Consider the following 23,254-nt stretch of genomic DNA (forward strand, 5'->3'; position numbering starts at 1 on the left):
AGCTATTTTGGAGGCTGAGGCAGGAGAATCGCTTGTGCCAGGAGTTTGAGGTTGCTGTGAGGTAGGCTGACACCATGGCACCTCTAGCCCGGGCAACAGAGTGAAACTCTGTCTAAAAAAAAAAAAAAAAAAAAAAAAACGAAAAAAGAATCGATTCTTCTTATTTACCCAATTTCTGATTACAATCCTACACTGTAATCAGAATCTAGATAAACTCTATAGTTTCCAAATGCTCAATGTGAAAGGATGGTCTGCTTTAATTCATGTATTGCACTCTTGACAACAGAAAACGTTCTGGTGTCAATAAAAAGCATATGCCCTACTGACACTGGGGGGAAAGATAATACCAAACAGAAAGCTGGGGAGGCTTAGCAGGGTGGAGACAGCGGCATGATCCACACGCTGTGCAGAATGGCATAACTGCATTCTGCTCTTCTCGTCTAGCTTGACAGGAACAATGACTCTCTTCCTGACACACAATAATGAGTTTTACCCAAGGACCAAGGAAGGAGAATCTTTAAATAATAAATTGTGTTCCTGTGGTAAGTAAAAGGACATTTATTAAATATTAGTAGCATGAAGAAAGAATTTTAATAGTTCTGCAGCCTCCAGTCTGTGTAAGATAAAAGGAAATGTCTAAGGAAAACCACTGTGAGAAATTAAACATAAAACCTTAATGGATAAAGAGAAGAAGAAAATAAAAATTAGGTGACCAAAGACCTGATTTATAAGAAAATGTGCAATAATTACATATGTTCTTTGTAATCAGCTGATAAATATGACAGGGTATTATAACCCTATATATAATTTTATTGCAATATGGCCTTAATATGCCTTGTTACGATAGAAATCCACTTTCTGTAAACTTTTAAAATCATTTTAAAGGCCATTAGTCAGTTCAAATATTAATCATTTCTTTTATTCATGAATAACAACTTTAAATTACTCACTTTCAACATCTGATGTTGGACATTCAATGCGCTGTATCTGCTATTGGAATCTTGCTGTAAATTAAAAAAAAAGTCAACACAAAGAAAACAAATATGGCTCTCTTGCTAACACATCTTAAAGCTCTTTAAAAAATTCATTTATTTCACTTGTGTAAGGTAAAATGCATTCTATACTTCAACCAGGACATCTCTAGGGCTATTTCTTTATTTAATAGCAGAAATGAAGTTTTAACATTTCCATACATTTGCTAGATTTTAGTAATGAAAAAGCAAGACATGGAACCATAAAATGGTAGCTTGATGGAGCCCTTAGAGATGATTTCATTTCACCTCTCATATTCAGAAGAACTGAGGCTCAGGCTCATGGAGGAACTTGTCCTGAGCCAGAGTCGCTGCACGGGGCCAGCACATTGTGCTGGGTGCTTGAGGTAAGGGGGAAGAAGGGATAAACCCGCTAGGACCAAGTCTCACAAGCTTAGCATAAGCTTAGCTTAAGGGACAGATAAGTAAAGGCACTTTCCTTTCCTGAACGTCAGTGGGTAAGAAATTCTACATACATGATTTTACTCCAGGGAGACTCTATTTCACAGAGTGAGAAACTGAGAAAGGATTAGGAACATGCCAAGGGTAAACATGTCATTAAGTAACAGAGCCAGGACTGAAACTGAAGCCTGTTTATGGCTGGACTCCATGTTATAAGCTCCACGTTCCAGGAGTACATCTTTGAGTCCCTGTGGAGCATCTTCACATAGAGACCTCACATGTTTCCACAGTCCAGGGTAGCCATAACCAGTCACAGTGTGCAAAAAACACACCTGAAATGTCTCCTCTCCTGTGCTATGTTGTTTTATCGCTGGGCACCATATCCCTTGCTTTACCCTATCACTAGCATAAATACATTCTCATGCTTTTTCATACTTTCACAACTTCTAAAGTGAACTGCATTTTTGCTTTCTCACTTTATTTTACAGCTTTACTAGTTTATTTTAATTTGAGAAAATTACATTATAAAATGTACAACAGAGTATATACAGTTTTGGTTAGGGCTTTTAAAATCAAGTAAGAGTTAAAAGCTGAGATCCTCCTGGGCTATCAAAAAGAAACTCTTCTCAGTTTTAATACCCCCAAACGCCAGTGTTTTATTCAACTAATACTTATATATTTTTCTTAGAGTAAAGACTTGCTTTTCTCCAATTAATTTGGACTTTAAAATATTTTAAAATGCCAACATAATTCAATCATTCATTCCTTCCACAAATGTTTTTAAATGCCAACTCTAGGCCAGTCCTGTGTTAGATGTTACACATCCAAAGGCAAACCACAGTGAATCTTACATTCCATGGAAAAGAGAGACTATAAATAAACAAATGAATAAAATAATCTTCTCTTTATTGTTGAATATTAAGGTTATTTCCAATTTATCACTATCATCAATAATGTGATAAGTGAAGGCAGGTTTTAAAAGAACAATTTTAAAAGTCATCCTCCTAGAATTTTTTGGTAGCAAAAAAATATTATATTTCAGTTCTATAATTCTAGTGATCAACAGAGTAAAAGACTTTGCAACTATATTTCCCTCCCCTTCAACTTTCATGAAAACAAATTAAGGAAAAATGAAATACAAAGAAAGAAAAAAACCTTACCCTTCCTTTATTTAGTGTTTCTTGTGCTTCTAACTTATAAACAAGAAAATCTAGAAAACAAAAAATGGAGAAAATAGAGTGTAAGTTAATTTATTATGGAATGTTTAAACATCTAAAGGAATAAAAGCAAATTTTACTTGGGCTTGCAAAAATGTTTTAGGTTTAAAACAATCTACTTGGTCATTTATATACTTTATTTTAGCTCTCAATGCTTTAGAAAAAATTGAAAAAAAAATACTCTTCCTCTTTACCTTAAACCTGTAAATCTTACATCAACAAAATCCATATTATAGCCAATTGATTAAAAGTGCATTTAGAATTTCTCTGTGATTAACTCTCCTTGAAATTGAGGGGTAAAAAAACGAAGCACATCTGAAGACAAGGGTGATTTATTGCTACCCACTAGATGGCACACGAAAATCATTCAGGACCTGAAAAGAGGCATCGACCATCCAAGCCATCAGTAATGCTCTGAAAACTTTATTATCCACTAGATGGCTCTATAAAATCACTCTGCATTTGAAGACAAGAAAAACCCAAATCCTATGAAAGCATTTTAATGATGTTAAACTTCTCTTCTTCACACAGGCTCAATCCAAGGGCCAGTAAAACATCCTAACCAGTACTACCCCTCCTCTGCTCTCCCTCCTGCCCCAGCAGGGTAAGAAGACAGAACACCCAACTTCAATTTCAAGATTTATCACAAACCCTGAACAAACAAATAGAATGCAGATAACTTCAGGCTGGGCACAGTGGCTCATGCCTGTATTCTCAGCACTTTGGAAGGTCAAGGTGGGAGGACAGCTTCAAGCCCGGGAGTTCAAGATCTGTCTCTACTGAAAATAGAAAAATTAGCCCAGTGTGGTGACCTGGGGCTTTATTCCCAACTACTTGGGAGGCTGAGGCAGGAGGACTGCTTGAGCCCAGGAGTTGGAGGTTGCAGTGAGCTATGATAACGCCACTGCACTCTAGCTGGGGCAACAGAACAAGACACTGTCTCAAAAAAAAAAAAAAAAAGAATGCAGATAATTTAAAATCATTGATAAAAATTAATAGCATTGTCTAATACCTGCACTAAATGCTAGTTTTCAAGCTGAACCAGTCAGCTATGCCAATAAAAACTTTGAGGAGATAAAAACAGGTGCATAACCTAAAAGATACCAGACAATGGCATCAATTTGTTATGTTAAAAATATGTATACGTGGGCCAGGCGCAGTGGCTCACGCCTGTAATCCTAGCACTCTGGGAGGCCGAGGCAGGTGGATTGCTCGAGGTCAGGAGTTCGAGACCAGCCTGAGCAAGAGCGAGACCCCATCTCTACTAAAAATAGAAAGAAATATCTGACCAACTAAAAATATACATAGGAAAAAAAAATTAGCTGGGCATGGTGACACATGCCTGTAGTCCCAGCTACTCGGGAGGCTGAAGCAGTAGGATCACTTAAGCCCAGGAGTTTGAGGTTGCTGTGAGCTAGGCTGACGCCACAGCACTCACTCTAGCCCGGGCAACAAAGCGAGACTCTGTCTCAAAATAAATAAATAAATAAATAAATAAATAAATAAAAATAGGTATATGTGTATATATAAAATTTGTCATATTCTGGACAATGCATGCATGCTATTATTCCTTTTTTTCCCTGAATATCTGTGGACAGAAGTTCAAAGTATTAGTAACATACCTGTATAATATTCAGATGAAAAGTTATTTATTTTTGAAATAATATGTATAACCAATATATGATCTACCTCTAGGTGTCACAGACTGGATGAAAGATTCTAAATCTAATCTCAAGCAGAAATTATTGCACAATACATAACATTGCTCGGTATTTCTTTCGCTGCCCACCTATCACACTGACTTTGAGCTGGTTTGAGAACTATCTTAGCAAAAAAAAAAACAGTACAGCAAGTACATAATACTTCAAAGAAGGATGTGAGAAAAGCACAGAACACAAATTACATTATTTATTTACCTTCCTTTGCTTTCTTATGTTCAAGTCTTTCCTTTTGCAAGGATTTCTCTAATCTTGATCTGTGTTCATATACAACTGGAAAAAAAGAATTAAAATTTGTCTTCAGAAATTCTAAAGTGAGGTTAACATCAATTTTCAAAACAGGAAGAAAACAGTGTAGGGTCTTCATACAATTAAAATAAAAACATATACATAAATTCCCCATTCCAGGTAAAGAAAAGACATGCTAATAGGCATAATTCTGAACTGACTCCCATACAGTCTGCCCTTTTCTAGAGCCGATGCTCTGAATCATGAGTCTGACTTCTTTGCTAGCTCCTCTTCCTTCTCCTGCCTCTAAAATGCAAGTGTCTCTATGAGGTTTTTTGTCTCTTCCTGGGCAACCTTGTCCACATTCAAGACTTTAACCACCGTTGGCCTAACCCTATATTTACATTTTTAGCTCTTGCCACCCTCCTAGGCACTAGAAGGGTATTTCCACTAAATATCCCCTAAGTATGCAAAGTCAACATGATCTGCATTTGAATTACGGCTGCCAGAACCCATAAGAAAACCCCAGCAGCACATCACTGGGATAAAAGAGAAGAAGGTGTCATCTCCTTCCTCCCTCCAAGTCAAGGAAAACAGGCTGGAGACACACAGAAATGGAGGAGGGAGGAATTCTCCAAAGAACTCATAAAAGTGTCCACAAAAGAACAGGTCAGGTTCACCATCTGCCATGGCCCGAAGAAACCCATGGCAAACAGATTCTAGCTCTGTAAGACCTCCCTGCCCTTTACCCTCCCTCCCCACACAGTCTACTTTGAAGAAGCCAAAGTTGCCTGGTGAGTATGGGAGGAAGAGTAGATGTGCTGGAGGGCAACCGGGGAGAAGAAGCCTGGTGAAACTCTCTTTCCCACTGCAGGTGCCACACCTGCAGCAAGCAGGAGCTGGAAAAGAGGGAAGAGCCTTACCTTCGAATGAATAAAATATGTATTATTATACTGGACTAGACCAGACGTAACAATTACTGAACTGAGGCTGTGTGTATCAATACAAGTTATAGAAATTTTTTTTTAATCTGGAAGAAGCCAGAGAAGCAACTAAATTTGTTTTAGATTTTATCTAGGAACAGAAAAGTCAGTCCCACAGAGTGGTTTAAACAGGCAATGAGGGGAGACAAGGAAAGAATAAATTAAATTTTTGATGTCCCGTTTGGATCCTGTTTGTTCAGCATTATGGTCACATATGATCTCATTCCCTGGCAAGCTAAGCCAACCCTGTTCCTCCATTCTTTGGTCGTCCCAACTCTCCACGACTACATACAATTCCATCATCAATCACTGGCTGATCACGTATGGTACACAGAACAGCCTCAACACTACTAGTGACCACCAAAGTTGTCATAGTCCTAGCAGCTCCTTTCCCTACCCCTGCAACAACCTCTTTCTGCTGAAAGGATTCCCTGCTTCTCCTCTTGCTCTTTCCCCATTGTTACAGCTGCCAGCTACTAACTACTGCTCTCCTCCTTCCAGCTTGCCCATCATGCCCTAGATCCTGTACCTTCTCACCACATGGCATCTCTCATCTTATCATCCCATACAAACCTCCCATTTCCAGAGCTCCATCTACTGCTATCACAAACCCTACCTCTACTCTCATGTCTACCAACACCTCTGTCCATAGTATCTCCTAGAATACCTGTGACCATCCAAGCTGGTATGTGTAGTCTACCCCAATCGCATCTTTCCTCTCACCCTGGGCCGGTCATTGTAATAATTCTTGCCCCATTCTCTTCCCCCATGGGGTTCCTTTTCTATTCACCAGATGATTCCTTCCCCCTGCACTGTTATTACAAAGGAATTCAATACAACACTACATTTCTTGCTCCCCTACTATGTAAATTGACAGAAGTGTGAAACTGGACTAAAGGTAGTTGTGCTCCAAAAAGCTAGATGCGAAGTCCATTGTTGAGAAATCACATTTCCCCCAACATATGTATGATATGTAAGTCCTCGAACAATTTCTAAAAGTCTACTAAAACCAAGATTTATTGGTTTTAATACTTGGATTCATACTAGTAGGACCATCTTAAATGATGTTTGGAACGAGGCAGGGAAAGCACTAAGATGAGCACTATAGAACCTCACTAAGCCAAGCCCTGAACTGAGCACTCATGGTCTTTGAGAATTTCAGTGAGGCGGGGGAGACACACAGGGAAAGAGGTAAGTTACGATACTATCATGGTACAACAGAGGCAAGAACAGAATGCTATGGGAACACCTAAGCTCCCCGGCTCGAAGAAAAAACATTCCTCTACCTCCAATCCGCCGGTCAAAGTTCTCACAGTCTGGGTTGGAGGTTACAGGAACATAAACATGCCAATAAAACGGGAATCTGGGTGCACTAATCATACAGATTACAGACTCGATTTCAGCAAGCACGTGCCACTTTTGAAGAAAGGAACATGCAGAGGAGTCCAGATCCTGCTGTGAGGGAGCTGAAGCTACAGCAGCTGGTCCTCAGTCTAGGGGGCTCCTGAATGGAGGTCAGAACCACTAGGGGAAAACAACTGCAGCCTAGCAACACCCATAATAATAAAAGATACCAGCAGCACAGTCAAGAAGGTATGTATGAGTGTGACTGCTCACTACCCACCCCATTCACGTCAGACTCTTAAATAATAAACATTATTGTAGAAAGTCAAGGGTAGAGGAAAAAAGCTGAATTTACACATTACAACCCTGTGAAATGCTTTGTTATGTAATAAAATACAGCAGCAATCACTGTAAACTCACTTTTGCAAACTCAGTGTTGTATGGCACCAGGTAATCAGGTAATGATTATCTTTGGCTTAGAAAAGAAGCAGAAACTCACAAGCATGAATTCATCTTCAGTAAGAGAGTAGAGGGTCTACTGGATGAAACCAAGTAGAGCGTAGAGATATGGTGAGAGGTGTCAGGCATGGGAAGGCGGGAGATGGTATTACATTCTTTCTCTTCCCTGGGACTCAGGAAGACAATGTGCCAATAGCTGGACCAAAGTACCCATTTATCAAACTGAATCATACAACTGTCTTTGACAGTCTTACCCTCAATGGGAATTTACATATACAATATATTAATGGCAGTGTGTCTAAAGAGCAAGTAGCTCCTAGGATACACAGTTATAAGCTTTCAGAAATAACCTGAATAAATTCTATCAAATGTCCACAGAAAAGCAAACATGTTTGTGAATTATGGTCAAAATTCAAAGGTCTTGGGAAATCTGAGGCATATTCATGAATACGCTGTGTGGTATCACTAATAGCAAACTTTGAGGCAAGAAGAATGTGTTTTTTGCAAATACAGTAGGAAAAAAAGATGTGGCAAACAGAACAGAGGATATATGTAGAAACCATGAGGTAAGTGTACTATTAATACTGTCTGACTCAGAACTGGTCAAGCCATTATTATAGCAGCAGCTCCTCATCCTGATGTAATAGAACTTAGCAATTCAGAAATGGTTTGAGGGCTGGAGAAGAGCATCTAGGAGGCAGGTGAGACAATGGAGCAGCAACGAATGCTGGAAAGGTGGAGAAGTGCAGTTCTTCATTAGGCTCAGGAAAAGGAAAAAGGAAAACAAACTAAAAAAGGAGCCTCAAAATACAAGCTGGAGAAACCACAATAGATAAAAAGGGAAGTGACAGTGAAAATAACTCTTGGAATTGAAAATTCTAGAAAATAGGGGAGAAAATGAGGGAAAGAGGCAAATGGCAATATAATGGCTGAAAGCAGAGCCTTGGTCCCTGGGTTCAAATTCCACTCCTTCCCTTATGGAGTTGCTGAACTTCTTTGAACTTCAGTTTCCTTTCATGGTATGTGGGTATAATAATATATCTATGTCTTTTGGTGAATGTCAGAGTTAAATGAGTTAATATATATCAAGTGTTTAGAATACTGCCTGGTACAAAGTAAACGCTATTAAAATACTAAAATATTTTTCTACCTATCTATGATGGCTTAAAAGTGCCAGAGAAGGAATCTGGTGATCTCTTATGAGTCCTTCCAACCAAAGTTATCTATATATATATATAAAATATATCCACATGTATATACACACATATGTATATACACACATTGACTTCAAAAGGCAATAATATTGATCTCAGTTTTCTTTTACTCAAAAAAATTTTTCTTAAAAGAGAAAATAATCATTCCATAGCTTATTACAACCCATAAGCCTATTTTTTAAACAAAAATTGAAGGAGAACAGAACAGACCAGTCTACTTTGTGTCCTTGTAGCTCTTCTAGAAAATTTCACTATTAAACATACACATACACACACACACACACCCCTTATTTCTGTTACTATGCATTTTCCAGGCTTTTGAGCTAGTGATTTATCTAGATAGGTTTACTGTTTCACTTAGAAGGAGGATTGCTAATCAATCCTTGTCACCTATCTCTATTTTTCTATTTATACTCTGAAGTCAAGGACATCAGTCAAGATGAATTAATGCTGCTAGAATCTCTGCAACAAAAATGGTATATAATAAATATCTTCACAACATCAAACATGTTAAAGGAAAAATAAATGTAAAACTAATGGTTTGATCTCAGCATTCAAGATCTTTAATGCAGAATAACACTGCAGTAGGGATAGGTGAAAGACAAGAACTCAAGAGAAAAAGATGAAAATCTGTAACACTCATATCTTCCGATGCTTACTTAAAGGGAGTTAAATATTTTCCATGCAATCAAGAATGGAAAAGGTTTTATTTCCCCTTAAGCACTTAAGATTTTAAAAACATGCCAGCTTCTTACAGCAATTTTCCATTTTAACTCTGACTGCCATCTGCAAGTCACAAGAAAAATTAACCATTATAATATATACATTAGTTTATAGGCAAAATGCATACCTATGTCATTTCAGGGCAAACTGCTCCAATTCAGAATCAGAAAGCCACACTCTAAAATTAGGCAGAAAACATTGCAAAGTGTTTTAACACCGTAAGCTGAAAGAGGGCAATGCTTCTTTGGCAGAAAAAACAGGCCATGAAATTTTGCTTTTGGTTTTGCCTATTACATAATATTTTATCTTTAAAAAACAAACAAACAAACAAACAAACAGGGCTTGGTATGAAAGTCACACAATTCAACTTGTGAAAATATTAATAACGTGAAAATACCTCTGTGTCACTGTACATTTGATAAAAATTAAAATGAACAAATCTGTGCTTTTGATAGTTGTGGCTGAAGATTTTTAAGCAGGATAGCAAGAGAGATGACAAAAAGGAAAATAAATTGAAATCAATATAGTTCACAGAAAACAATGCCTTTGAGGCTTTTTGGTTGTTTGTTTGTTTTGTAGGCCTAAAATCACAGATATTTATTAAAGTCTTTAAGAACAGTTTTCGGTTGTGGTTCTAAATCCCCAGAAGTGGGGTGCAGGCCAGCCAACGAGCCGGTGATGCAACATGAAGACAACACCACAGATACATTTTTCCAATCATCTTTCCTTCCTTCTTCCATAATTTGACCTCATAAGAAGTCTGAAAAAGAATACAGGAGATCTCCTGAGAAAGAACACACATAAAACAAGTAAAGGAAAAAGGAGGTGGACAACTACTACAGTTTCGAGGCTCACACTGCACCCCTGAGGGGGGAGGGGCCACCCCTAAGGCACAGTCTTTGGTGCCTCCCCTGGTCTCTTTTCACAAAGTCTCCTCAGAGCTCTGGACCCATCTTCACAATTTAACTTTGTTAAGTCCAGCTTTTACTTTGCAATTCCAGTTTCATGTCTTCGATACAATTCAACCCTCCCAGTCTGATTCACAATTTATAGCTAAATTTAATTATTAATTAACCTTTTCCTACATATTCAATGCCGGGGCCTAGGGCAAAACCTCCCGATAGCTTCCTGTTTGTTCCTCTGGATTGAAATCCAAAGCCACACAAGGCCTTACCCCATGGCTCATCCTGCATGAGCTGGCAGATGCCGGAACATGCCAGGTGCGCTTTCCCCTCAGCACCTCGTACTGCCTTTTCCTTTATCCCCACTGCTCCTTCTCCAGGTGTCTGAACGACCGACTAGTGCCCCCACGTCTGTCAGATCTTGACTAAAAAGATACCTTCTCACCCAAGACAACATACCTAAAATTGTAACTGCTTCCCACCCTCAACACTTCCAGTCTCCTTTCCAACTTTATTTTTCTCTTTAGCACTGATCACTCTACTGTTTTTTACTTATTTATCTTATTTATTGCCTGACTATTCCACTACACTAGAAGCTCAACTGAGGCAAGACTTTCTGATTCACTTTATTTCATTATTGTATTCCTGGTACACTGAACTGTAGGCATTCAAAAGATGTTGGGTGAAGAGAGGAAGGAATGAATGAGTGAAGGAATGAACAAACTAAGTACCTTGAAGGCTGGGACTGGCTATCTCTTTTTTCCTTCTCATGTATATCCCAATCCCTCGGTTTCTAACGTCTAGTGGTTTCCAATAGCACTTGTCCAGGGAATGAAGGCATTTGGAAGACATTTCATTCTTTTCTCCTTTGCCTGCCATCCTTTATGCCCCAGCATTTTTTTAAGTGAATTTCCACATCTGTTGGCTCCCTAGTACTCACACATCCCAGAGAACAGACAGATCATAGAACAGAGATTAAATATAAATTTATCTGTTGATGTATAGGCTCATAAGATTAGCATTAGTTAAATCATACCCCTGAAATATAGATGCTTTCAGAACACTGAGAGAAAAAAGAACAGTCTGCTTAGATTCTACTCCATGGCAATTGCAGTATTTTTTTTTACTGTACAATAAAGTTCCTATAATAGTTCACACAAGTGTCTATTTTTAAGTTTGCTAATGCATACAGTTTGTAAAGTAGTTTGAGGGGAAATGTTAACTGTGATTTGAACTGGTGCTTAGCTGCCTTTTCTATTTCAGATAAAACTTATACCCAGGCTTCTCCTCATGGCACTAATTGAAATTTGGCTTTTTCAAACAAGTATTATATTAGCTGACCTAAGATATATTTCTTCATACTAGTCTTCTTTTTGGCATTCTTTTAAGTGGTGAGCTACTAATAATCATTCCTGTTATCAGATGAAATCTATTCACGCCTCATGAAAGGATTCTTCTCTTAGCTGCTTGAGCCGTGATATCACAGCCCAGCAGTGTTCTAGGCACCTTGGGAAACACTAAGGTGTAGGAGTTACTCATATAAAAAAGTTTATACTCAATAAAGTCTGGCTGTGAGAAGAGGTTAAGACGTGCACAACAGAAGACAATTAGAGATCACCACAAGTTAGGCAGGCTAGATGACATAACAAACTGCTAAGCTGGCAGATTTTTAAACAGAATCTCTTTGAGAGCTGAGAGGAAAAGTATCCTCCTATCCCATGAAAATGCTACACTCTGCAAAGCAAATACTACATTCTCAAAGACACATATAAGTGTATATGCATACATATATTGGAATCTTAAGGACTCACAGTAGAAGCAAATTTATTCTTAAAATCAGATGTACATAAATAGACCCTGTACAGTAATATTCTTCTTATCTAGCAGTTAGACTTCAGCTGGACAGCATCATAGCATTTCAGGAAATAATGCATGAGAGTAAAAGAGAGAGAGGAGGGAGGGGGAGAAGAAGAGGGAGAGAAGGTTGTTTCTGGGCCCCCCCAAAGTGATGCAAGAATGTATAAGAATGACCTTAAGGTGGGTTGAATATGCAAAGGCATATTGCTTTTATAATGGAAATATAAATTTATGCATATATTTTTCAAAATTGATGTGCTTGAACCAAACATAAAAGACATCTAATTTTCATAAGTTGTCTGATTTTTTCATGAAAATTTGCCTCTATGATCACTTCCAGTAATACTATCAAAGCAGGAACAACCTAAAATCCAGTACTCAAGTATCAACCCCTAGAAGGTTTTTAATTGTATTGCAGAGAACACCCTCAACTGGGTCAGAATGAGCCTGGCTACCACTGGCTTGTCTCTCAAACCAAGGAAGCAGTATACAAGCAATTCCACCTTCACCCAAACTCCCAATTTCAGGTTTTTACTTCAAAATGTGAAAATATGCAACATTTATTGGAAAATGTTTCATAAAAATCTGACTTGTAAAAAAGATACTACTTAAGGTCTCTTCTCTCTATGGCATCCCGAATATTTTATTCAATAAATTGAACAAATATTTATTGAGCATCTACTGTATGCCAGGTACTGTTCTAATATTTGAGAATATATTGTGAATAAAATAATAAAAAATATGCCTTTGGGAAGTTTACATTCTGGCAGAGGGATATAGATGATACAGAATAAACAGAATGAATAGTATACTAGGAGGTAATTAGTACCACAGGGGGGGAAAAACAAGGTAAAAGAGATTGGAGCTGTAGGAAGGATGGATCAAGTTTCATTTTTAAATAGGATGGTGAGAGCAGGCCTCAGTGAGGAGACACCTGAGTGGAGGCATTTGGGGCAAGACCTGAAAAGCGAAGGAGGCAGTTCTACAGACATCTAGGGGGAACGTTCCAGGAGAGGAGTAGGATGGACAAAAGCCCTACAGTGCAAACACAGATGTCCTAAAAGCAGCAGGTAGGCCAGTGTGGCTGAGGCAGAGCAAGCCCAGAAGGTCAAAGGGTGAAGGAGGGGAGGAGGGCAGATTGTGACGGGTCTCACGGGGCCTCCTGAGGACTTGGGCTTTTACTCTGAGAGAAATGGGGAAACACTGGAGAGTTCTGAGCAGAAATAAGATGTTGCCTTAGGTTTTAAAATATTGGTCACTCTGACCACATTGGTGTAAGATGCAAGCAGGGAAACTATGCTAGTTAGCAGTGAGCTTCTACAGTAATCCAGGCATGAGACAATGGCAGAGCAGGCCTAGTGCGCCAGCTGTGGAGCAGGGGAAATGCTCGGATTCTGCATCCACGCTGAGGATCAAACCACTGCGTGTTATCAGCTGAGATGGGGAAGGCTGCTGGTGTGACTGGTGTGTGAGGAAGATCACGAATAAGCATTTATTGATTACAGAGTGATGTACTCAGACTGGAGGAGTCCAGTTAGACCCCCAGAGGTTCTATTTGCTTGGGTGTTGAAAGATACCAATGGAGGAAGGACGGAGACAAAACCAGGCAGTGGAGAAGGAACAGGTGAGAGCACTGAGGCCAAAGCAAAAAAATAACCTGTTTGTGTTATTCCTTAAGCTTTCCTGAAATAAGAATAATCTGGAGTGCTTGCTAATAGCACAGATTCCTGAGGCCTAACTCAAATCTACTGAATCTGAATATTCTGGCAATCTGAATATTTACCAAGCATGCCTCACCCACTCCCCATGAGCTTTTATAGGGGAGTTCTGTCAACGCTATGTTTAGCAGAGGGTGGATGGAGAAAGACAGGTAATCAGGGCAGGGGAAGAACGAATGAGATAAAGTGAAAAATGACTTGATCACATCTGCATGACAGTAAAAAATAACTTTATATGTGTAGAAAATAAAGTAGAGAATCCAAGAGAGGGTAAAGGTTAATGGAGTAGTTAGGAGGTCATTGTAGTAACCTAAAAAAAATGATAATAAAGGTTAAATTTCCATATTATCCGAACATAAGATGATCTCCAATTTTGACAGTAAGACAATCCCATAAAAGAGATTTTTTTTTTTTGTCAAATGGAATACACAAAATTTTAGGGAAGTGAAAAAGAATGGGGCAAAGAATGTGAACGGGCAATTCAAGATATCCTAACGGCCATTAAATATATGAAACAGTGACTAAATTAGTCATCAGGGAAATGCAAATTATAATCATAATGCAACACCACTATTCTCCCAAAAAAAACAGCTAATATAGAAAAAGACAGAAAATGCCAACAGTTGGCACGAATGTGGAGGAAGGAACCCTTAAACTTTGCTGATGGATGTATAAATTGGTACAATCTTGAAAACTGACAGTGCTTACTAAGCTGATGAAGGCATACCTTACGACCCATAAATTCTACTCCTAGGTACATACCTAAGCAAATACTTGACATTTGTTCACCAAAAGTCAAATAGGAGAGTTTTAACAGCAGCATTACTCATAATAGTCCCAAACTGAAAAAACCACAAATATTTACCATAGCAGAATAGATAAGTTACAGTTATTCAAAAAGTAAAATACCATTCAGCAATGTGAGCAAACTAAATGACTCACAGATGAATCTCACAAACATAATGTTAAGGAAAGAAGCCAGACAGCAAAGTGGTACTTACTTACTGATTCTATTTATAAAAAGTTCAAAAACAAGCAAACCTAATCTCTGATGACAGAAGACAGGGAACTGTTTACCCTATGCATGTGGTGGTGGGGAATGGTCTGGCATTGACTGGAAGAAAGAAAGAGGGATCATTTTGGGAGACTAGAAATGTTCTGATTCTTGGCCTTAAAGCTGGCTATACTTTTGTAAAAATTCATTAAGCTATATAATTATGATTCATGTACTTTTGTGAATGTATAATTCTATAAAGTTCACCAAAAATTTAGAGATTCTTATATAAACAGATACCTGTTTATATAACAACATGGTATTTGTTATTTTTAGTTACATACATGAAATTAATAGTGAAATATAAAACATGTTTAGATGTGTCACTTTTTTCTATATCCACATATTCCAAAAACAATTTGATTCAAACTCTTCACATGCATGGCTGACATCTGTGTCTATGTCAGCTCAAGTCAGCTTTGTAGTCTTCGCACAGTTTTCTGAAGCCACACCCATCCTCACCTGAGACAGGCCTCTGTGGAATCTCCATCTGGTGCCATCGCTGGAAATCCTGTCCTAAGCCACAGATATGATTTGGTAAAAATTAGGATGGTTGTCACTTCCATTTGTCCTGTAGGGTTTTATTTTATTTTATTGGTGAAAAGGCTTGTGTATAAAGACATTTTATATTTGTAATCAGGACACATTCCTGACAACAAATACCTACACTATTTTGAATGTTGCTATAGCCTTTCAAAAAAAAAAAAAAACAGATTTTGTCAGGTGCCCTCCATAATATCTAACCACATTAAACAAGGTCATTTGGGGCTAATGTGTCTTCCTCACAAATGCTCTGCTTTTTAAAATAAAGCAGTTGGGAAGGCACACAGTAATAGCAGATGCTTTGCACTGACTCCAGTATACGACTACCTCTTTCCTGAGGGGTAATTTTGTGGGGAGAAGGGAACCTCATCTTACATTCAAGCATATGTGGTAATCATTGACAGAGTGTGAGGAATGCCTAGAAGCAAAATATATTAGAAAACAGAATCAAAATGCCCGAGTGACTGATTCGAAGTGCACTATGAAAATGGATCCAAGGATGTGCCAATATTTCTGGCTTAGCTGCTGTGTGAAATGTGGATCCAGGTCCAAGGAGGCTGGGGGTAGGGATAACATCATGAGCTCTGTTTTGGACATTTTTAATAGAGATATCAAGACAGCACAGAGAAGCATAAAGAGCAATCAAGAAAGACTCAGGTTGCTGGTAGCTAGGCCACTGCTGGGAAGATTCACTTTTACCACCACTTCCACGTGTAAGGCCTAACACAAGGATCCCTCTGAAATAAACCCCTGCATACCCTCCACAGCCATCTCTTACTCTTCCTGTCATTTTATTTTCCACCACCACCAAACTGCTTAACTACTTATATTTACCACTGAAGAAACTTAAAAAGATGTTATTAAGAGACAGCGATGGCAAAGTCAATGTGGGTGGAGGGGATGAAGTCACACTAGATATCTAAAACTTGCTTCGACAGTTGGATTGGAATTCTTAGTGATATCCTGCATTCTCTTTTCACTTTTTGGACACTTTAAGCTCTCCTTTGGGATAAGAGTGTAAGTATAATTTTTTAATACTTTAGTTTTTCTAGAGCACTTTTAAGTTCACAGCAAAACTGAAAGGAAGGTATACAGAGATTTCCCACATATCGCTTGTATAATTCTTTCCTTTCCTCTATTTGCTACAGAAAAATGAATATTTTCCTGATGATTTGTTAAGAACACGTATGACTCTGAATATAATATCTTCTGCACAGAGATATCAGGCACTGCTTAATTTGAGGTGGGGGCACATTTTAATCACTTATCACTGCACAGCATGTACATGCCCTTTCGGGTAGAAGGCTGAGATCACTAGGTGAGCCCCTCAAAGATCAAATATGAGTTATTCTTTCTTCATCCTTTAAAAAAGGACATAGTATTTATCAGGAAATGTGAGGGTTAGGATGAACAGTAGGAGACTTTTGCTGATGATGTGACATGTGGAGGATCTGGAGAATTTTGTGAGAGCTTCTTCTGGTGAGTAGGTAGGCCTTGAGATACTTGCACTATACTGGCCTACATCATGTAAGAAAATCACCTAAGGTAGTGAAGGCGGATCAGCAATGCCTTCACCACGGTCCCTGAAGGCTTATCCAGGCGGTTTGGAGGCCCCTCCCATAGGGCCCTAGGAATATCTCTGTCCACAGTCTTTTTGCCAAACTTTATGTACAGATTTGTCACCACCACTACATAGCAGGATTACTTACTAGAAAGTTGGTCTCTATCATCTGTGCAAATTGTCACCTACTCTTGAGTTTGCAACAATGTGGGCACCTGCTGAATGTCTGTTAAATAATTGAATTATACAAACGAATGATTAATCCAAGGTAGCAATATTAACAATGTACTCTTCCTACCAATTATTTCATAAAATTTACATACAAAAAGTGTTAATGGTTGCATATCGAGATAGATTTTTAAGAGTCCAGTTAGAAGAAACTTTAAATTTGATACACCTGACTTACACCAATATAAGCAGAGGCCTTCATTGGCAACCTCTAAAGTTTCTATATGAAAGGTGGAGAATATGTGTATATTGTTTAACAAAGTACAAGAGGATCTTTTTAATGAACCATTAAGATCAATATACAGTCCAGATCTATGGAAAAGCTAAAAGAAACAAAGAAAAATCTTTGATGATATATATCAGCATTCTAATTAGACCTCCGATTTTTCTTTTCAACTCCACTGTACAGTTAGAACTCAGATTAGATCTATTGAAAACAGCTTAAATAGGACTGAGATGGATTACCCCAGAAGAAAAAAAAGAAGTGGAAAAACACAGAGAGAGAAACAGAACAGATGGTGCCAACAGATAATTTAATGAGAATTTCCAAGTAGCTTGGGGAAAAGAACACTGGCTTGAAAATTCTGAGCTCCTAGCTGTCGACACTAACCAGTTCAATGCTCACAATGAAGAAAACTTCACCTTTCCATTTCCTCAGCAATAATATGACAGAGTAGAATTAAGTGGCCAAAGTCCTTCCAATGCTAAAATTCTGACTCTAAATATGCATATTTACGGTAAAGGAGAGTAGTGGTATCAGCAATACATAATTCATTTCAAATTGGTTTTTAATACCCTTGATGACTTAAATTGAAATAAGAAAAGAAAAATTCAGTTTAGTAGAATGTTGAAAAGGCTCCGATTTTTTGTTTTTTAAGAAAAAGGCTTTTGGCAAAAGAAGACTATTTCTAATTTATTTGTCACCTATGATTTTCAGTAATTTAGAAACTATTATACATGTGCTAAGACCCTGTGCCATGCTTAAGGTGGCCTACAGTGGAGCTCTTATTTTCCATACATGTAACTGTGAAAAACACAAACACATTATCCTTTCATGACACTGAATGAATAATAGCACCAGATACATACAAATACAATTGCTACCCTAATTGCAAATGGATCTAACAAGTATACTTGCTCAGTTTTCTCTGTCTTATATGAGTTTCTATTTACTCTTTCTGTAGTCACTCTTCTACATACTGGGGAATAACCAAGCATATCTGGCGGACAGCCTGGACACAGAGGTGGGAGAATCCTACTTTTGGGTGTTCCTCCAAGGAGTAAACAGAGCTCTGGCACATGTCTGCTTGCATGTTTCTGTAAGCAACATGTCATGGTGGAATAGGTCAATGGCTAAAAGTCCAGGTTTGGTTTAATTTTTAATCTGAAAAGTATTTAATCCCTTATGTTTTATCATCAGTAAAATAAAAGAGTTTATCTACTGATTTTTAAGGCCTCTTCCTGCTCTAACATTCTCTGGCTCTCTGATCTGGTTTAGCAGACAGGGATACAGAATCAGAATTGTGAATGACCTGGATAAATGTTTAAGATCTTAGAGAATCGTGATGTTCAGAAAGAATACTGCCCTGACTAGAACAGAGAGACTTAGCATGGATATAAATGAACACAAGAAGAGGAAGGGCAATATCTTTTTGGCTAAAGGGCTTAAGGCCCTTTTTTTCCTGCAAAGTATCTGAAAATGATTAAAATTATTTTGACAGCTGCAAGTAATTGGGAGGTAGGTGCAAATAGGAAGTTCAGGCCCAGAAGAACCCCACTAGGTCCAGATTCCACTAATTCAATATTCATCGTAATTTGAACATGAGTAGCTGATGTTTTTATTATACCACATATTCATTTTCAAGCAATAAACAGTAAAACTAGTTATAACCATAGCCTTTAAAACAAGACCCATTAGCATATTAGACATTTTACCTTTATTTGATGCTGTTTTTCCACTGGCAAAACGTAAGTTAGAATTTCTCAGGAAGAGCAAACAGTTATTCCACTAAAGATCTTGGTTCTATTCTTTATCACCTTGTAGGTAAACCTGTCACTAAGAAGTTAAATATATTTGGAGATGAGTGTTCATATATTCAGGAAAAAAAATGTTCTTTAAAATCCACTTTAGTAGCAATCGTCATAAACTTGGCTTTTATAGTCCTTTACAGTTTATAGACAAAGAGCTTTTACACCTAATTCACATGTAATTTGTGGGTGAACAAGTAAAGTGCTAATTAGAATTACTTCTATCTATTCATTAAAAGATCTAGGGACCTTTCTTTAGCCATTAGCTCATCTTACATGTACAGTGCTTAAAAATGCATTAACTTAAGAAGCATTAAACTTTTTGGTGGTTTAATACGGTCTTCTTTCATCGTTCTGAATTTCTGAAGAGTTGCTTCATAAGAAAAGGAAACCACTTAATATGGTAATTTTTTGAGTGTCATTCAAGAAACTGTGAGAAAAAAAGGAGACTATTATCTTCAAATTTACCTTTAAATCCTCTATACAACCTAGTCCTCGCTCCCCTAATAAAGTTGCACGAATATACATAAGTAAGAAAGAGAAGTAGAACAAGTTTTAGTAACTACTCATGCTTGGTTCTTTCATCTTTACTTTAAAATCTTGAGAACACACTAGGTAAATTTTTGTTTAACATTTTAAGGGACCTACTTTTAAGTGTTACTTTTAATGAGATAATTTTGTGAATAATTTATTAATTATTCAATGACAGAATAAAAATTACCATACTTATAAGTAACTCATCCCTTAAATGCCACAGATTTATAAATTAAGAATTCTAGCCCTTGATCCAAAGCAATAAGCCTAGGAATACACATTAAGCAGTTATCTAAATGAACACATAACTAGCAGTATATGCAGGCAAACAAAATACAGAAGTTATTAGCTTTTCTCCATAGGCTACCGAATACGCTTACACACACATACACATATATACACACACACAAGGTAAAAAGATCAAAACCAACAAAAACCCCTCTGATTTAAAAGTAGTTGCCAATGTAACGACAGAACTCAGCAAGTCAGCCCATACTAAACACATTAGAGAATACAAAATGATCATTTGAGAAATAAAAATAAGGCCAAGACTCATAAAAAAATTCCTATAAGGCAGAAAGGAAAATTCCATATTACTGATATGCAAGATATACATGATATTTATTTTGTGGGACAGAAAGCGAGTATTTCCATCATCTTTTCTTTGAGAATTTTGTAAATCTAAAAAGAACACAGATGAAATCTAACAAGAGTATATTATTATTTTTCTGGTCTGGTATTTCACTAGAAATATACAAAAATAATTTTATAGTTCTTTAACCTCAGAACTAAGAAATAAAAAATGCTATGTGCTTAATTTCTCATTTTGAATTTAAATAAATATTAATATATTATATAATATCACTATATCTCTGATGAAAATATATCTGATAGTACTCTATTATAGAATTAAAATAACTTTCATAAGATTTTCCTTGCAAAATCAAAAATTAGGAATTAATTTATGTAAGATAAAACAAATATTTATACTTTATGGATGCATTTTTCTGTTAGGCTTGCAATCCTTATTGTGATAAAAAATAGCTCAAAGCAAACCAACAAAAAATTAATGTAATAAAAACTGCTCATTCAACACTCTTAGTAAGAAAATAAAGTGGAAAAAAAAATCTCTTAAAATTTGGCTTCTAAATGATTCCATTTTTCAGAGCAATTTTTTTTCTGAATTCTAAAACCAGGTATGTGACTTAGTTTACATGTCAACTTCTTGCAGGACAAAATAACATTTACAAATAATCTGTTCTAGGCCAGGCGCGGTGGCTCACGCCTGTAATCCTAGCACTCTGGGAGGCCGAGGCGGGTGGATCTTCTGAGCTCAGGAGTTCGAGACCAGCCTGAGCAAGAGCGAGACCCCGTCTCTACTAAAAAATAGAAAAGAAATTATATGGACAGCTAAAAACATACATATATATAGAAAAAATTAGCCGGGCATGGTGGTGCATGCCTGTAGTCCAGCTACTCGGGAGGCTGAGGCAGGAGGATCGCTCGAGCCCAGGAGTTTGAGGTTGCTGTGAGCTAGGCTAACGCCACAGCACTCACTCTAGCCCAGGCAACAGAGTGAGACTCTGTCTCAAAAAAAAAAAAAAAAAAAAAATCTGTTCTTGAATGTAAACTAGTACAACTTCTGTGGAAAACAGTATGGAGATTCCTCAAAGAACTAAAATAGACCTACTACTCCATCCAGCAATTCCACTACTGGGTATCTACCCAAAGGTATGGAATCAACCTAAGTGTCCATCAGTGGATGAGTGGATACACACACATACATAGACACACCACGGAGTACTACTCAGCTATAAAAGGAGTAAAATAATATCTTTTGCAGCAACTTGGATGGAACTGGAGATCATTATCCCCAGTAAGTTATCTCCAGAATAGAAAAACAAATATCACATGTTCTCACTTATAAGTAGGAGCTAAACTGTGGATATATATGAACACAAAGTGGTATAACAGACATTGGAACCTAAGAAGAGGGGAGGGTGGAGGGGGTGGGTGATAAAAATCTACCTATCGAGTCCAATGTACACTATTCTGGTGATGAGCACACTAAAAGCCCTGACTTCAGCATTATACAATTCATCCATGTAACAAAAAACACTTATACCCCCTAAATCTATCGAAATAAAAAAATCTTAAATAAAACAAAAAAAAAATCTGTTCTTTTTTTCTAAATACTATATAAGCCACTACAATGTTGATTAAGTTAAGGACAGATATATATATATTTTTTAACTATAAAGGGAAGATGCATTTCTGTTCTTTTCATCTATTTTTTTCTTAAAATTTCTCTAAAGTTTAAAATGGAAACAAGAATACATAAAGCAAAACAACTTAGATTAAAAGAAAAAGAACTGCACACCAATTTGCTTTGCCTTTGATTCTGTAAATAAAGGTGAGATTAAACACTAAAACTTTATAGAGGTTCCCTCTGGCTATTGAAATTATGAATGATTTTTTTCTTTTGTTTCTTAAAAATGTTCTCCATTTAAAAAATTTCTATGCAAACAACTTTTTAAAGTTTATACCATATCAATTAATTATGCTGTTGCTCATTTCACTGTAACTCAACTAAGTGTAGTTTTTTTTTTTTTTGGACTCAATTTCTAGAAGAAATGGAAAGATTGAAATTCTACTTATAAGGCCAGTTCATAGCTATATCCAAGTGTCAATATACATCTAGTTGAATCTTTATATCTGATCTACATTACCAATACTGGAAGATCAGTGCTTCCAATGATGACAATTCTTCCAATGAAGTAAAACAATTAATAGTTTGGAATGATTTTCCATAATATAACTTGAACCAAAATGATTTCCCTTTAGTTGATCTCCCTTTCTTTCTCCAGAAAAAAATTTGGCACAGAGCTTTCAACACAAACTCAAATTCCATGGAATGATTTAAATACAGAGACCAGAAACCACATGGGTGGAAAAGGTAATGAATTTTCTACTTAACATTGGCATTTAAATTCATCAGAATATTTCATTTCCTGACTATTCCACTAATTGAGTTTTGCTGCTTTGATGTTCATAGTCTCTGAGTAAAATGAATTAACGATGGAAACAGCAGCCTTTCAAAGAGTATTCCAAAATATACTGTATGAGAGAAATAAAAATGCCTTTTAAAAACATCATGTCTTATAATATGCTAACTTTACTTTTTTTTAATGGACATCTTAAAAGGGGGTCACTAGAGACTTCTGTCACCTCTATTTTTATTTGCTAAGTTACTGTTACATAAAATCAATAATATAGTTTTCAACTCTGAAGTCTTTGTATAGAAAGATGATGTTAGTAACTCGCCATTAGTAAGGTAAGTACTTTAACTTGTTTTTCCAAAAGTTGTAATTTATCAACTAATTAAAATGGTGGATGGTGTTGCCTAACTTTTTCAAAACATCTACCAGGTACTAGGCATAGTGTAGACGCTTTCATTACACTCATAACTTCAGAAATCAATTATAATCCTTACTTTAATAGGCTATATAG

At 37.0% G+C, this 23,254-nt stretch overlaps 1 protein-coding gene across 7 annotated transcripts in view; it reads right to left on the reverse strand.

Annotated features, from left to right (window-relative positions):
• GOLIM4 (golgi integral membrane protein 4) overlaps nt 1-23,254 on the reverse strand; it is an 83,364-nt gene that overhangs the window by 36,792 nt on the left and 23,318 nt on the right. For all 7 annotated transcript variants that reach the window (XM_045539603.1, XM_045539602.1, XM_045539601.1 and 4 more), the window contains exons 2-4: nt 4,567-4,641; nt 2,594-2,643; nt 951-1,004 (exon numbers count right to left, since the gene is read on the reverse strand). In XM_045539603.1, coding sequence (XP_045395559.1) covers nt 951-1,004; nt 2,594-2,643; nt 4,567-4,641 — 179 coding nt within the window. The remainder of the gene's footprint in view (nt 1-950; nt 1,005-2,593; nt 2,644-4,566; nt 4,642-23,254) is intronic.

Source organism: Lemur catta, chromosome 1 (genome assembly GCF_020740605.2).
Source record: "Lemur catta isolate mLemCat1 chromosome 1, mLemCat1.pri, whole genome shotgun sequence".
Taxonomy (NCBI): Eukaryota; Metazoa; Chordata; class Mammalia; order Primates; family Lemuridae; genus Lemur; species Lemur catta.